We start from the raw sequence: 15,729 nt of genomic DNA on the forward strand, positions 1-15,729 counted from the left end.
CTCAAACCACAACCAAACCCTGACAGAATTACTGTAATTCCTGTGATCAACTTCAGCAGATAAATAAAAGGCAGATGTATTTTAAATGCTGAATGAAAATATTAAATAAAAATCCACAAGTCTTGTTGAGAGTATTTTTGTATTAAAGAGATACAGTAGCTTTTTTTGTTGACAGGAGACATGCTAGCAGAACTCCTTCAACAGCACATCCCAGTAGCAGTTTTCACATATACGCAACAAAAAGAGTATATGACAATTTCAGTTACCTGTTATGCTTAATCACTACTTAAAGTATAATTCAGGGGTCTTTAATGCTTTCTAGGCCAAGGACCCCCAAACTGATGGGCCCCTGATTATATATAGTATGAAATTGTGTTATATCAAACTGATCCTATAGTCACTCTATTACAGATGGAGTCATGTAATGAAAGTAATTTCTCCCTTGGATTATTAAAGTATTTCTGATTCTGATTCCTGGTTGATGGGACAGGTGTTGTGAATGAAACGGTGCCCAGCTTGAAAAAGCTCCTGTGTGTCGCTGAATGTGTGCATTGATGACTGAAAGACGTCTTCTGCCTAAATTTATCTGTTTACTACAGTGTTTTGAATTAATGTTAATTTGGATTTAAAGACATTTCAATTAGTGGAAAGAATTGCAGGGAGAAATATATATAAAAAAGTCTAATCAACCAAAACTTTCGCAGGCCCCCATGCAGTAACTCCGTAGACCCACTAGAGGTCGCAGATCTCCTGTTAAAGTCATCTGGTATAATTCATTCACTAGCATTTTATTTACAACTTCTGTCTCGGAAAGAAAAAAAAATAAGACAAATAAATAATTTAATTCTATCGTTTGTTTGTTTATCAATATAACACATTACACAAATATTCCTCCAAAAACTGTCTTTTTAAACTACTAAAAACTTGTTTTCCTGTTGGAGTAGCGAGATTTCCAACAGCGCTAGAATGCACCATAGAAGCAGCAGCCGCCTGTTGCTCCATCCAGTAAAAAACCCGCAGCTCACTTACAGATTTACAGTCTGCCTGTAACGATAGCTGTGTTGCTGTTTTTTGAGCTCTTCGTTTTATTGATAAAAGCTGCTGGAAACAATGCAGTTATCTGCATTTCAAAGAACAGTTTGAAATGGAGAAAACCTTCCCAGAAGATGATTGCGTGGATTCAGGAGCAGAGACAGGGGGGTGAGTTTAAAAGCAGCATTTCTAACCCTTCTGACTCAAATCATACTGTGTTTACATTTTGAGTCACACATAGGCTTGTTTACAACTTTAAAAACCCATATAGGGAGGAATTTGAAAATAATAATAATTGTTTGTGTGAGTGGGTCAGATGGAGGTGGCGCATTATCAAAGTGAGCAAAAATGTTTTATTTTGTATCCAAATAAGGAAGGCAGCTACAGAATCAAAGCATATTTTGTGCAAAATAATAATTACAGTTCCAATATGAGAATATGTCAGTATTATAATTTAAAAAGACAGTTATAATTTTTAAAAGTGGAGAAAGTTTAAGTTAAGTTATTGTTATTTACTTTATTTCAGCTGTTAAGCAGAGATGTGCCTCCCCTTCTCCTGTGGTATGTTCATATTAGTGATGATCTGTTAATATGATTGTGTTATAGAATAGTATAGATTAGAGTTTTGTTGTTGTTTTAGAAAAGACAGACCTCTATATATAATTCTTTTAATTAAATGTGCATATTTTTGCATTCCTTTTCATTCTTCTCAAGTTTAAACCCCAAATATGCTTCTTTAATTAATTATGTCCCTAACCATGAATAATATTAATAATAATAAAATGCAATTAGTTCCAAAAAATCTGGTAAAAAGGGGTTAAATTCCATTTTCAGTGAAAAAAATGTGAAAACATTGTAGATATAGACACAGTTTCTTAGCCTATGAATCAATATAATTGACTAAGTAGAATGAAATGCAATAAATAATGCTTGCAGCGAGTAGAGCTAAAATTGGAGGAATTATCTTCACAGAGAAAATTGTACACATAAGATCCACTTCCTCTACATACAACGGTCTTAAAAAAATGTAAATATGTAATATTTAGACACATTTTAAAAGCAGAGGAATTTTACTATCCTTCAGTAATCAAACAAAACAGTTAAAAAGGCATCCTCAGAAGATTCATTGTTGTCTTTAAAATAATTGTTTTGCGTTGTTATAAAATAACTAAATAGGTTAAAATCAGTAGAAGGGTTGTTGAACCTGTGTATGTCATTATGTCCTTGATTAATTGGCTTTCTAAGGATGTTTGTTTACTTTAATTAGCTGTAATCTAGGTCACAAGTGGCTTTAGGGGGTCAGAGGTCAAAGCTTTGGATGGAAGACCTCAAATGCACTGAACTTATGATTCAACATTTGACTTTGTGTCTGTTTCTTGTAAATATTTATGCTCCATGCAGTTAAAAGTCAAACAGACAACAATATGTTTATTATAAACAAAGGGTGCTTTATTTGTAAAAGTAAAAAGGGTGGTTTAAAAACAAAACTGCACTATGCTCATGAAGAGTCATCAAGGTCATAGTCATTTCAAAAAAATACCCTCATTCCAAATGGGTGGACCCCTTCGTCTGTTTCAAAAAAACCTCAAACTCAACGCTATTCCTGACATTTTGAATTGGAAAAAGCTTCCTGGATGGGAAGGGAAACGTCTTCAAACTACAGTGGATTGTTTTTAATTATCTTTTTTTTTTTTTTTGGATTAAACTACGCTATGTTAAAAAAAATGCAATAATTGAAGAAATAATTAAAGAAAGTGTAATTTATTTGGCAAGTATGAAAAAAAAACCACAATTCTGTATCAAGATCAAGACAACTGTAATTTAATTACGGGGCATTTTGCAAGTAAAAAATTAAAGAAAAAAAAATACAGGAAATAACCAGAACAATAATGATACAACCAGGGAAAAAAACATTATGTTATACAGCCTTTATAGGAACCAATCAGGTTAGGTTAGATACATTTAGGAACATGTGTCTGCAGGTATCTATCCCAATAAGGTTCTGGTTCTGTTGCTTCTGGCTGAATTTTGTTTGTTTTTTTGCATTTCACTTCATTAAAATATGTTGACTGTGACAACTTCTTCCCATCTATTTCCCAACTACAGCATTTCAAATTGCATTAAACAACAGGCGTTACCAAATAGATTACTGTTATAGAGAGTTAAGAAGAAACGCTACCCAGAAATATTCAGCTAACATTTAAAGCAGCAGTCAGATTGTATATGTTTGTTGGATAAAAAAACAAAACAGTTGGTTTTCAAAATGAATATAATCAGATTAATAATCTTTAGTACAGTTATTGTCCTGCCTTGACAACTATAGCTGTTCACCTGCTAATCAATGTAAAATCTGCTGATTTTTAGATCATTTAATGACAGATAAAATAGAATTATCTTTTAAATCTTTAATTTAGACTATTGAAATGAAACACAGTAGAACGGTTTGACATTTCTCCTTAAATTAAGTTTCATTATTGTTATCTTCTAAATTATCTATTGTTATTTTCTGAACCTGCAAGATTTTTTTTTTATGAATTTGGGATATTTTCAGTTCTCATCTTGCAAAGAGAACTTGCCAGATTCAATGATCAATGATTGTTCAAGTTAAAATATGATTGAGACAGGGCTGCAAATTAGAAGTGTATTTTCTCTGATAATCTTTAACAAGCTGGCAGCCTTTTAGAGAAAAAAAAACTATATTTAAAAAGTTAAAATAACCATAATTATGCAAAAAAAGTGAATTTGAAAATATGTCAGGTTGTGAGGAGGTTTTTAGAGGACTCAAATGCAGAGATGGAAGTTGAGGTGGTTTCTTGCAGATTTAATTATCCAAGGGGCAAGAGTAGCAAAAGTCCACAAAAACAAATACAGAAAAAACAGAAACCAGAAGACGCCTGGGAAAACACACATGAGGAGCCAAGAAACGAAGAGGAACCAGCAAACAGTAACTGAAGAGAAGGGAGATTGAACAAAGCCTAGTCTGATCAGCAGAGTGGGAGCAGGTGTGGACAGAGGAAACTAGAAGGGAGCTAGGGGAAAGGAGACTGACACAAGAGGGCAACAGAGGGTAAACAAGAAGTGCAATACAATACAACTCAAATACAACCAGAAACAACTAAAAAAACACAAAAAGGAAATAAAACTGATGAAAAATCAAAAAGAAAACACAAACAGAACCAAAATCAAGACAAAATATCATAGTATATTTGCAAAAATCATCGTCTCTGTATCCTTATCTTTATCTGTCCAGTCAGTTCTTGTATTAAACTCTTTTTAATATATGGGACCTTGGTGCTTTTTTAGAAATGAACTGGAATCCATCTTCATATTAGTCAGAGGGCTGATTTATGGAGCTCACCACAGATCCACATAAATGGAAAGTGCTGATGCTAAAGGAAGAAAAGCAGCTGATAACCGCTGAGCCTCCCATCCGACCTCCCACACCTGCTGTCTCTGCTACCATCTGACCTCCAGTCACCCACCACCTGCATTCAATGGGCTTCAAATATTTTTTTTCTCATTTCACACTATTTCATGATTCACTGGTTTTAAGCCCATGTGGTGAAACGATAAGACTTTTATCGTTTCTTTTTCACTTCATCTCTTTTCTACCGATATGGACCAGAGGCGCCTCAGCCTGTTCGTCTCTTCAGAGGTCAGACACGTCATTTTGACCCTCTTTAGGTCATCCTGTGCTCAGGTCTGATGTGCATAGCTGGGCTTCTGCCTGTCTGCGCTCCACGTTCTGTTTATTATCTTTGGATGAGGATGAAGTGAGGCAGCGCTTCCAGTCTGGGAACGGCAGGCGAGATGTTAGCCGGAGCTGCTGCCAAGTCCTCACACCCCAAGGAACCATCAACTGCTCACAGGACCACCTCCAACTTTGCTCCAAAGAGTCATGATAGGAAAAAAGGATATTTTTTCCATGCAGTGGCTAGTTTTTAACTTTGTGCATTTCTCTGGGTCCTTCCTGTCGTTAAATATCTGCTTTGTGAATTTCTTAATTTTTCCACGCCTGCTTGACTTATGGTTTCCCCTCTATGGTACCCCACCATCTCTCTTACCTTGTAGGCCTTACCTCCTTTTCCCACGTCCTTCTCATCCATTTTCTCCTGTGCTAATTCTCATTAGGTGGACTGAAAACCTCCTGCTGCAGGAAACAGGCCCTCTCCTCTGTTTCCTGCAGCTCCAGAGCCCTTATTAGTTTAGTGATGAAGACACAGGAGGGACAGCATTCTCTGGCTGTCAGTTAAATCCTCTGGGACTAATATTCCCAGGCTGGAGAGTATATATGCTCAAGCTGAAGTTTCACAGATGGTTCCTGTAATTACATAATCCAGAATACTGGTTAGTTCCTCCAGTTAAATTTTACAGCAATACCTCACAAAGCGACTATTCATATCCCTACATCATTTTATTTTGACAATTTTTCATGTTTTAGTTTGATGGTTTTAAAATGGGATATGATAGAATAAACTAATTCCACCCTAATTATTTGGATCCCATTATTAAATGGAGGCTAACTGTTCAAGATTTTTATTATTTATACATTTTTTATGGGAAAAGTTTATATACCAACTCAGTGACGGCTGGTGTGTGTATGTGTGTGTATGGGGGTGGGGTGGGGGTTACTGTGCATGTACAACTTTTAATGAGAATCTATGGCCAAAGATGTTTGTGCCCTAGGGCGGAAATACGTCATCAATCCGACAAAAAACGAAACAGCTTTACTCGTCATTAAAGATCAAATATTTATCTGTCACATCTAAAATATATATATCAGTATATTTCATAATATTATAATTTTCTAATTTGTTTCCACCCTGTTTTGGATGTATTCTGAGCTTCAGCACACCTGATTCAGATGATTGCAGTTCAGCAAAGCCTGATAATCTGCTATCAATTGATAACAGGTGTGTGAAAGCTGGGAGGAAACATCTAAAACATGCAGGGCAGTGTGCTTTGAGGACCAGGGTTGAAAAACACTGATATATTGTATTTATTTATATTTTTGATCAATGACCAATTTTCAAGTCTGGTCTGCTCTATGTTATTCCACGCCACAACGTGGAATATCACGAACTAGCTGTGGGTCTAGTTACGGCCGAGGCGGTAAGGAAGTGGGGGCAAGTTTTTGCGACAACGGAGGGACATAAGAGCGAAAAAGAGCGGAGATCCAGGTGGAAAAAGGGTCCCAGCGTTCTCGCGTACCTCGCTCTTCTAGCTAGTCCAAGTCGTTTTCCACAATGGCGGTCATAAAAACAAAACAAGCCGGCCTCCTGTCTGCGGTAAGGCACCAACCAGGAAATACTTATAGTGTAGAGCGGATGTAGATTTGACCAATCAGAGGCCTCCTGTCTGCGGCACTGTCTGCGGTCACCTACAATTTGCACAATGGCACATTTACGTTCACTGCGACACACACGCAGACGACCTTTACACTTTAAGACTTTAGACTTAAGACAGATTTTATTTGTCATTTTGTCTACACAAGTGTAAAACAAAAAGAAATTTCGTTTGAAAACAGCCCACTGGACAATTTCATCTTTTTAAAAGTGCAGCTTTGAAAAATAGTAAAATGACAGTTCTAACTTTTTTTATAATGATGAAATATAATAGATATAATAATAAATACAATATAATAATAAAATAAAATACAATAACCATTTTCCTGGTTTCTGAGTATAAATCAGCCTTTACTGTTAAAGGAAAGCTCTGTCTACACCTTGAAGCTTTCTCTATCCGGTTCAGTTTTCCTGAAAAGAGATCCCATGGGACAAACTCTTTAAATAACACTTAATAACATATATGTAATAAATAACCATGAGACATGACAACAGATTTTTTAATCTTACTCAGATCACAAAAGTTGCTTAGGGTTACAGAAAGCAGCTGCTTACCAACTGGGCTCACTTCTCGGGAAGTGGCAACGACAAACAGGTAGCAAAACTTTATAAGGCCAGTTTATACTTCTGACGCATAGCCTCTGCAACCGTCAAATCTGTCTCTGTGCGCGACCAAGCCCCCCGCGCAGAGACTCTGCAACCGCCATGGCGTGCCTCAAAAATCCTGACTACGCATCGGACGATCGCAAACCTCAAGTGGAAGTGTGCAGACAAAAAGCAGCTGTAATTGTTCCTTGGTATGCCTTTCCGGCTGTATATGTGGTCGTCCTTCTCGATTCGGTGCCGGGGTGTGCCATTTTTAAAAACCGAGGAGTAATAGCAACAATGGATAACCGCGACGAAAGGTTGAACAAGGAGGTTCGGAAGTACAACCACTTCTACGATGCCTCAGACATGATGTTTTGGAAAACAAACACTCCCGCCGGTGCTGTCGAAGAAGTTCTCGTGACCATCTGCTGAAGTTCTCGCGAGTTCTCGAATAGGCTCCCCCTTAAGGCTGATTTATGCTCCAAAACCAGGTCCTCTGCGTAGGCGTTGCAGTGAACAAAAAGCTGTCCCCGCCCCTTCCGCTGGCACTCCGCTGCACCTCTCCCAAATTGTGACTGACAGCAGACAGTGCCGCAGACAGGAGGCCACCTTGTTTTGCTTTTATGACCCAAATTGCAGAACACAACTCGTGAAGTTGGACCAGCTAGAAGATCAAGATGCGCGAGAACGCTGGGAACCTTTTTCCACCTGGATCTCCGCTCTTTTTCGCAGTCATGTCCCTCCGTTGTCGGACTAAACTCGCCCCACTTCCTCATCGCCTCGGCCGTATCTAGACCCACAGCGTATAGCGCAGACCACGCTAAAAATCGAGCATAAATCAAAAATTTCTGCGTCAAGCTCACTGCGACACACTGCTGCAGGAGTATAACCAGGCCTTTACGCTTTGTCGGGAAACTGCTGTGCGTCCCTAGAAATTCCAGACCGACGGTGCAGAAGCCTACCAGCAAAACTGGTTCACGACCAGACGCAAGCGACATTTGATGTGTGCGGTTGCAGAAGTACGATCCGCCCTTTATACTTCAGTATGCCGCATCATCACATTATTACATTATACACGTTTGCAGATGTGAAAACATCCATGGCTCCAGCCTTATCAAAACATTACAATCTTTGCCACGTGCAGAATGAAGATTATAACTGTGTATAGCCGGACTGAGGTACTGTCCTAATTAGATAAACTACTGGGAAAAAACAGCAGCTAATATTAAGGTGTATTAAACTCACACATCATCAGTGATAATTATCCTAACATTACATGAAAGTATGGAAGATGTTTAAAGGGGTATAAACAGACTTACTATGGTGCAATTAAAGGTTCTATGTTTCATTAGATCAGTTATCATCAAATGCTGGTAAAGATAAGGACTCTAGTTTATGAGTTACTGTGCTTATCACCTCAGAAATAGTTTAATGTTTTATATTGAGAACCAGGGTAATTTTCTAACTATTATCAAATTGGTCGGAACTCTTTATTTTTCCTTTTTTTCATTTCCTTTATTTAACCGGATAAAACAAAGAAACAAACCGAAAACATTGAGACTAAGATCTGATTTACAAGGTCGTATTAGAAAAGAAAGTTCAATCAAAATATATAAATAAATAAAAATTAAGAGAGTTTACACAGATTGATAGATTTAGATTATTATTATTTTAGCCTAAATGCTCTTTTCTTGTTCTCAAACTCAATGTAAAATAACACTGCATGTTTTTTTAATTTGCTCCAATTCATTATGACATCTTTATAAACCTATAAATGTCAATAATGAAGGCAGAATTTGCCCGAATCTCTTTATATTTGCTTACTGAGACATTTTATATTGTTTTTTAGTTTATTTTTCTAAGGGTTAGACAACACATCTGGCTAGCTCTTTTTATACGAGTAGAATCCGTTGTATGAATCCTCATCAGAATAACAGTCATGTCCAAATGTTTCCAGCTGTAAAATGTCTCATGTTCCTCTTTTACTGCCAGGAATCTGAAATATGTTCAATCTCCTCTCATTAGAATGAGTTTCAGCTTAGCTGCTTATAAAACAGTCTAAACAAAACTGTGCCTGAAAGAGTGAGATCAACCACAAAGATACATCATTTGCTGTGTGCAAAACGTGCTGAGCTTCAACAAGTAAAACCCAGAAACTGGATAATTAGCTTGATTAGAAATGTTTGTCACTTTAAAGAGGAGATGTTTTAATGTACTCTGCAGATAGTTAAGCAGCTGGTGACATAGTGGGAATTGAACTTCTTCACCCGTATTGGAATGCAATAGAAATATGCTTTCACCTAAATTATGCAGAAACACTCCGGCGGTGCAGAGTGCGGCAGGATGATATCTGAGAAAATGTCCCAGTGTTTTATCCTTCCAGATAGAAACCATGCTGCAATGTCTCTGTTCATTTTTGTGACCTGTCCAGCTGGAGCTCCTCTAAAGTTTAACCAAAAGCCAGCGTTTCATTTGAAATAGAGGCAGGTCCTCATGGAGGCTGCACTTCATACCGTAATATAAACTTCTGTCTCCTCTCTTTGTTTCTCATCTTCCTCTTCCTCCTTTCCCCTTCATGTCTGCATCATCTCTCTGTATTTATTCTCATTTTTTTTTCTTTTGTCTTTTCCCCCTGCAGATCTGATTACAGCCCTCTGTCCTCGACGAGCAGTAAGTAACCTCGACACGAAGCAGAGCAAACAGTAACACGCACAAATCCACAGCTGAGGCGCGGGTTCCATCTCTGTAATGTGTTCTGACTAAATAAATCCTCTCTGAGATGAGAAGAATGGTTGGGAGTAAGTTTTAGTTAAGTTCAGTGGTCCTGGAAACTTATAGGAGATTTTGGAGAAGAGTCTTTGTGTGGAATGAACGAGCAGCTTGAATTCAGCATCATACTGATGCTTTGGTTGTGCTAACATACTGTTTACTTTATTTCATTTGGTAAAATGGAACCACAGCATGGACAGAGTTAAGAGAAATGGAAAAACGTTTGTGAAATTTATAGCTTGCATGTAGTAAAAAAAAAAAAAAAAAAAAAATATATATATATATATATATATATATATATATATATATATACAAACTGAGAGTGTATACAAATCTATTTATATCCAGATACCCTTGAAGGGTTGTAGGGAGAATGGTGCCTATACTGCAAAAATGTAAGTCTATTAAAAAAAAAGAATTTTTCCTTGATTTAAGCAAAATAAGTAAGACAATTTGAATAATAAAATGGATAAGATTATTTACATTTAAGATAAAAAAAAACAACTCCATTATCTCATTTCAAATGGATAATACCTAATTAACTTCTTTTAAGAGAAAGAATACTCATTCTATTGGCAGATAATATTCTTTAATATCTCAAATTAAGAGCAAATACTTTTATTTTTTATTTTCTTTCCTTATTTTTTGCAGTGTCTCTCCTTCTGCCATTGGGTGAGAAGAAGGTTAGGCTGCAGACAGGTCACACTGCAAAAAATGTCCTAAATGAAGGGTATTTACCCTTAATTTGAGTAGGTAAATAAGATTATCTGCCAATGGTATGAACTTTTCTACTCTTAAAATGAGTATAAAATTAGATAATTAGATATTATGCACCTGAAATAAAAGACTGCAGTTGTTTTTTCTTATTTTAAATGCAAATTGCCTTATTCCATTGGCAAAGTGTATCACTAAACTACTTAATTCCAGAAAAAAAAGCTCTAATTTTAAGAAAAATAAACTTCCACACAGGACTAACCGCCATGCAGACTCATTCCTAAGAGCAATATAGACCAGCTAAGCTAACACTTGTGTCTTATGAGAAGGCCAGAGTAGCAGGATAACATCCAGGGATGCAAAAGGAGAACATATATGAATGCTGTGTTGATTTTGACAGGAGTGTGAGCACAAAGAGCCAAGTAATCTGAATCAGTGATCCTAGGGATCCCATGTTGGTTGCTTGGGACGGACAAAAAGAATAAATACTTAAATATTTTTGCTTTATTTACCCAGTCTGAACAGTGTTATATTTTGAAAAAAGGACAAATTCTCTCCATTACGCTGCAAAAAAGGAGCTTCTAAAGTAAAAAACATAAAACTAAATCATAGGGAAAAGCTACTCAAACAAAGTGAAATTATCTCTCACTGCAGCTAATTAATTTTACTTACGACAATTTCTTGGTTTAAGATTTTAAGTTATAAAACTAAACGTAGGCAATACTTAAAAGGATAAATGATGTCTTAAAAAAAGACAAATTATCTAGTACTTCTAAATCTAAGATTTTTTTTACTTGGTCTGAACCAAATAATATGCAGATTAACTCACTGTTGACGAATGTCAGCTACGGTACCATAGGTCATGTGATGCCTCCCACTTTAAACCCCCAATTTAAACCCCCAAGCTAGCAGAAATAAGTAATAAACAAACGGCTTTAGAAAGTTTCTTTGGAATTTGGAAATGGTCCCGTGAAGGGACAGAAGAGGAGCCTGGGAACATCAATAGATATGATAAAGATGCACATGAATACACAGTGGATTTGGTTTTCTATTTAATTAACTAGCAGGCAATTTATTATTTTCTTATTAGCATTCTATGCATAGTTGTTGCATCCACATCTTTGGGAATATTTAATGTGATAAATCAACACACTATTACAGGTGGAGCTTTAGCTGTGATTGTCCAGAGAGCCAATTTCTAGATCCAGGTTTGCCTTCGCTCTGTATGTCTTTCACAATAGAGGGATTAAATCTAATGTTAGCCCATTAATCTGGCCTTCAGGAATTTGCGTTTTCCCGGCCTGCACCACACCCACACAGGAAGAAGAGGATGCAAAGACACACAGTAATCCATCGGTGGCTGTCTGGTTTGGTTTTCCTCTCATGTTTCCGTCATCACTGATGTATCAGATGAACTTTTGCTCACTATTGTTAGAACTGGAGGTCAAAGCAGGAGCTGTGGGATAAAGTTTGAAACAGGGCTGCAACTCCTCATTATTTGGCTACTGGATTAATCTATCAACTGTTCAACTGTTTTTTTTATTTGTTTATTTAATCAGTTAATGAGCTTTAAAGGAGATTTTTTGCAGAATATAAACCAGAGCATTTTATTTTCTTCTTAAATACAAACCTTATATGTTTTTGATACAGTTTGACTTTATTATACAATTAGTCTCTTAATGGACATTTAGATTAATTACAATAAATCTAATTAATAATGAATCTGAAGCAGCTTTGTCTTTAGAAAGTGTTCATACCCCATGACTGGAAAATCACAATAAAAAGCCTTTAACCATTAGTTGATATCAATAGTTAGTTTTTTTTAAGTATTTAAAATACAGACCAAGGTAAAAAAAAAAATCGGGAATAAAATGAATACAAACGTTAACCTTTCAAATAGGTCTGTCCTACTGCTAACCTCACCTAGGTAAGGCTGTGGCAGAAGCAGAGGCCTCTCCTCTTCCGACATCCCTCTGTACATCATCGTTTACCCTTCTTTCTCTAAATAAACTGCAATACAAATAATTACCTTCAGAATTAGTAAATATAGTTCATCTGTTTCTATTTGAATCAGGTCAAAATGTTGAGAACTACTGTTTGAAGAAAAGTTTGCTTATAAAACAATTTCCTAAACAGTGAATCTCTAACAAAGACGCTGCGTTCAGTTGATTGTGTTTATTGATTAAACTTGATTGTTTTGCAAAGTGCTGCACTATGTGTGGTAGTGAAGTACCACCTTAAATGAACCTACCGTATTGTAAGAAAGTAGGGTATGGATTCTCTGATCAACCGGGGTAAAGTCGGTCAGGGTTGATTAAATATATTTTAAACAGATTTAAAGCAAACCTGCAAGAAAACCTGTTTTAGGCCTTAAAGGATGTTATATACAGTATATAAGAGTTTAGTTTCACTTTTCACCCTAAAAATGTAGCCAGATGTGCAATTGAGTGGTTCATATTAAAATGCTTAAGAGTTTAATTTCACCTGCGTTCGCATGGTCTAGTTAAAGTCCAGGCTACTGAAAAGGTTTATACCACCTGGAAGCTGAGTAACAGATTATCTCTGCCATTTCTGACTGAGCTTGAGCTGCTTGGCAAAGCAGAGCGAACCAAGTTATCAGTATTTGTATGTCGGTTGTTACATCAGAGAAGACCGAGGTGTTATTTAGAGAGATGGCTAATTAAGAATTTATAAAAAGACCCATTTAAACTTTATATAATTATCATTATGAAAAATATTCATTAAAAATTGTGATACAGTTATTTAAAGACAACATTTGCGGGAAAAAAAACATATTTAGAAACAGAAAAAAATTAATTCCATTAAATGTGTCTTTTATATTACATAAATTGCAATTTTTATGCTGAAAAAAGGCAAAAAACAATGTGTTTCTTTTGAAATTTTGTGCAGTAAAATGCAGAAACAACAGATAGAATTAGCACTTAAAATTTCAAACATTTTCTCCAATATTATATTATAATATATTACACTTTTACAAGTGCGCAGTTTGACCATAACTGGTAGTTATTATGTAAAAGTCCAAAGAAATAAGTTACCTTCATCTTTCCACAAATTTTTTTTCATTCAGTAGAACTGATAATTCTTCCTGCAAATGTAAATTTAATGTCTGGCAATGGCACATAGATAAATATATATGTTAAAGAACTTAAAGAAATAAAAGCATTATATAAAAATAGAATCTTTTGTTAAATGATTTAGTTCATGTTAGTGCTGTCAAACGATTAAAAATTTTAGTCGCGATTAATCGCATAATATCAACAGTTAACTCGAGATTGATCGCAAATTAATTGCATATTTTATCTTTTTTTTTTCTTAAAGTGTAAAAGCCTATTTGGGCATTAAAAAAAATGCTTTTACAAAAAGTTTTTAGTATTATTATTATTATTATTTTTCAAGCACTTTTAAGAAACTAGAATAAAAATATCCTTGTTTAAATTCTGGCCAATAATTATTCAAAAACTGTAAAAATTAGGTGTTATGCTTCCATCAAAACTGTACAAAACTACAGAACAGTAAAGAGTACTTCAAAGTACTCTGTAAATTTAAGTTTTTTTTTTCAAACATAGGACAAAAATAAATATATATTGTTAAAATAAAGTGCACATTGCGTTATGAAATACAGAATTAATTCAAATAAAATGAAGTTACTCACAAAATAATAAATAAATCAAACAAAAAATTACAATAACTGGCTTTTGCAGTCATCTCAACAACATAACATTTTACATGTAGAACATTTTCAAAATGCTTAAAGGTACACTATGCAACCGGTGTTGATTTTCCAGCGAGGCTCCCCCCAGAGGGCGAAAGTAAAAGTGCACTGTCGTAAATATGCTCAGCTGTTCTCCTGGTTTCTCCGTCAAGCCAGGCGCGGTTGTTTTGAGCTTAGCAGCGAATGACTAATGCTGCGTTCACACTGGACGTAGCTGGCGCGACAGAAGCAGCGAGTTTACATGCAAAGTCAATGGTTGACGCGCGTCAAGGCGCAGCAAAAGGTCCCGCGGCGCGTTTTGAGCACCAGGCGCAGCACGTCTGAGCAGCTGAAGCAGCGCGTCGGGTGCGTTTAACGCAGGGAGAGAGACACAGCGCTGATGATCACTCCTCTTAAACAGTTTATTGACGCCTAAATTAACTTAAAATGCAGAAATCTGCCGGCAGAATATGCAGTTTGGATTATTTAGATGAAAAACACCTACCAGCTGCCGCGGTGAACCGCTGCTGATGAAGGGATCCATACTGTCGGCGCCCCGCTGGTATGTGGGGGTCTGAGCGGCTCCGACAGAAAAAATATTGAAGGCAGGATAATAATCTGAATGAACTGACTGCACTGATTACGTTTTCAGGTGTATTTTCTCACTTAAACACATATTAAAACTACTTTATTCCCACTGATCACAGCAAATATAGCTGCAAGGCAGAGAAAGGATAGTGAAGCTCCGCCCAACGCGCCTCAGACACACTTTTGCACCGCGCAGCCAGAGCAGCAAAGCTGCTTCAGCCGCGCGTCAGAACTAACTGGTACAAGCAGCAAAAAGGAAGCAGCAGACGCAATTTTGCTGCTTTTGCTGCGTGAACGTAGCATAACTGCACAAAGATTGCCACTGTGCTAGCAACGAGAATGCTTTTAACTGGGGGGTGTAGCAGTTCTCGCCGTAAAGCAAGACTGACTCTCACGAGACTTCTGAGCCTGTGGGTGTGGGCTAAGGGCTCCTGCAGTTGCAAGTGCAGTATTTCCCCCACAGACCACCAGGGCGGCCGAGAATACCTTTGTTCAACCTGAAATGACTCATTTAATCATCCATAACGTTATGGAACACATTAATTAACTGAAAAATGTTGCATAGTGTGCCTTTAAGGACACATTTAATTGTTTTTCTTGAAATGTTTAATAAAAGATCATATGTGGGATACTTTGTTAGCCATAGTTTAAAGATGTCTATTAGACCTTTGACCCAGTCTCCAAAGGTTTCCTGCTTGCATATAGATTATCAGAGCCTTTAAGTGGGCTGTGGAGTAATAAATGTTTTTGGACCGTAGGAAGGACTTGTGACTTTATGAGCTCAACAGGATGGAAAACAGAGAGAACAGGACATGTGTGATTTGTTTCAGTCTATTAACCAATATTCAGTGGATGTAAGTGTATACTTGCAAATGTTAAATAAATAAAGTTTGAAGTATGGTTATTATCCACGAGGCAGAAAGTTAGATGAAAGTTGGAGATAAAACCGGAGAAGCATTGAAGGTAGCCAACTCTGCTGGT

At 36.6% G+C, this 15,729-nt stretch overlaps 1 protein-coding gene across 1 annotated transcript in view; it reads left to right on the forward strand.

Moving 5' to 3' along the window:
• The first annotated feature begins 975 nt into the window (after positions 1-975).
• Positions 976-15,729, forward strand: part of LOC119778499 (protein FAM124A) — a 43,066-nt gene continuing 28,312 nt past the window's right edge. The window contains exons 1-2 of the mRNA XM_038277755.1: positions 976-1,200; positions 9,604-9,635. Coding sequence (XP_038133683.1) covers positions 1,145-1,200; positions 9,604-9,635 — 88 coding nt within the window. The 5' untranslated portion in view covers positions 976-1,144. The remainder of the gene's footprint in view (positions 1,201-9,603; positions 9,636-15,729) is intronic.

This window comes from Cyprinodon tularosa, unplaced genomic scaffold (assembly GCF_016077235.1).
Source record: "Cyprinodon tularosa strain WSP-4 unplaced genomic scaffold, ASM1607723v1 ctg134, whole genome shotgun sequence".
NCBI classification, from domain to species: Eukaryota; Metazoa; Chordata; class Actinopteri; order Cyprinodontiformes; family Cyprinodontidae; genus Cyprinodon; species Cyprinodon tularosa.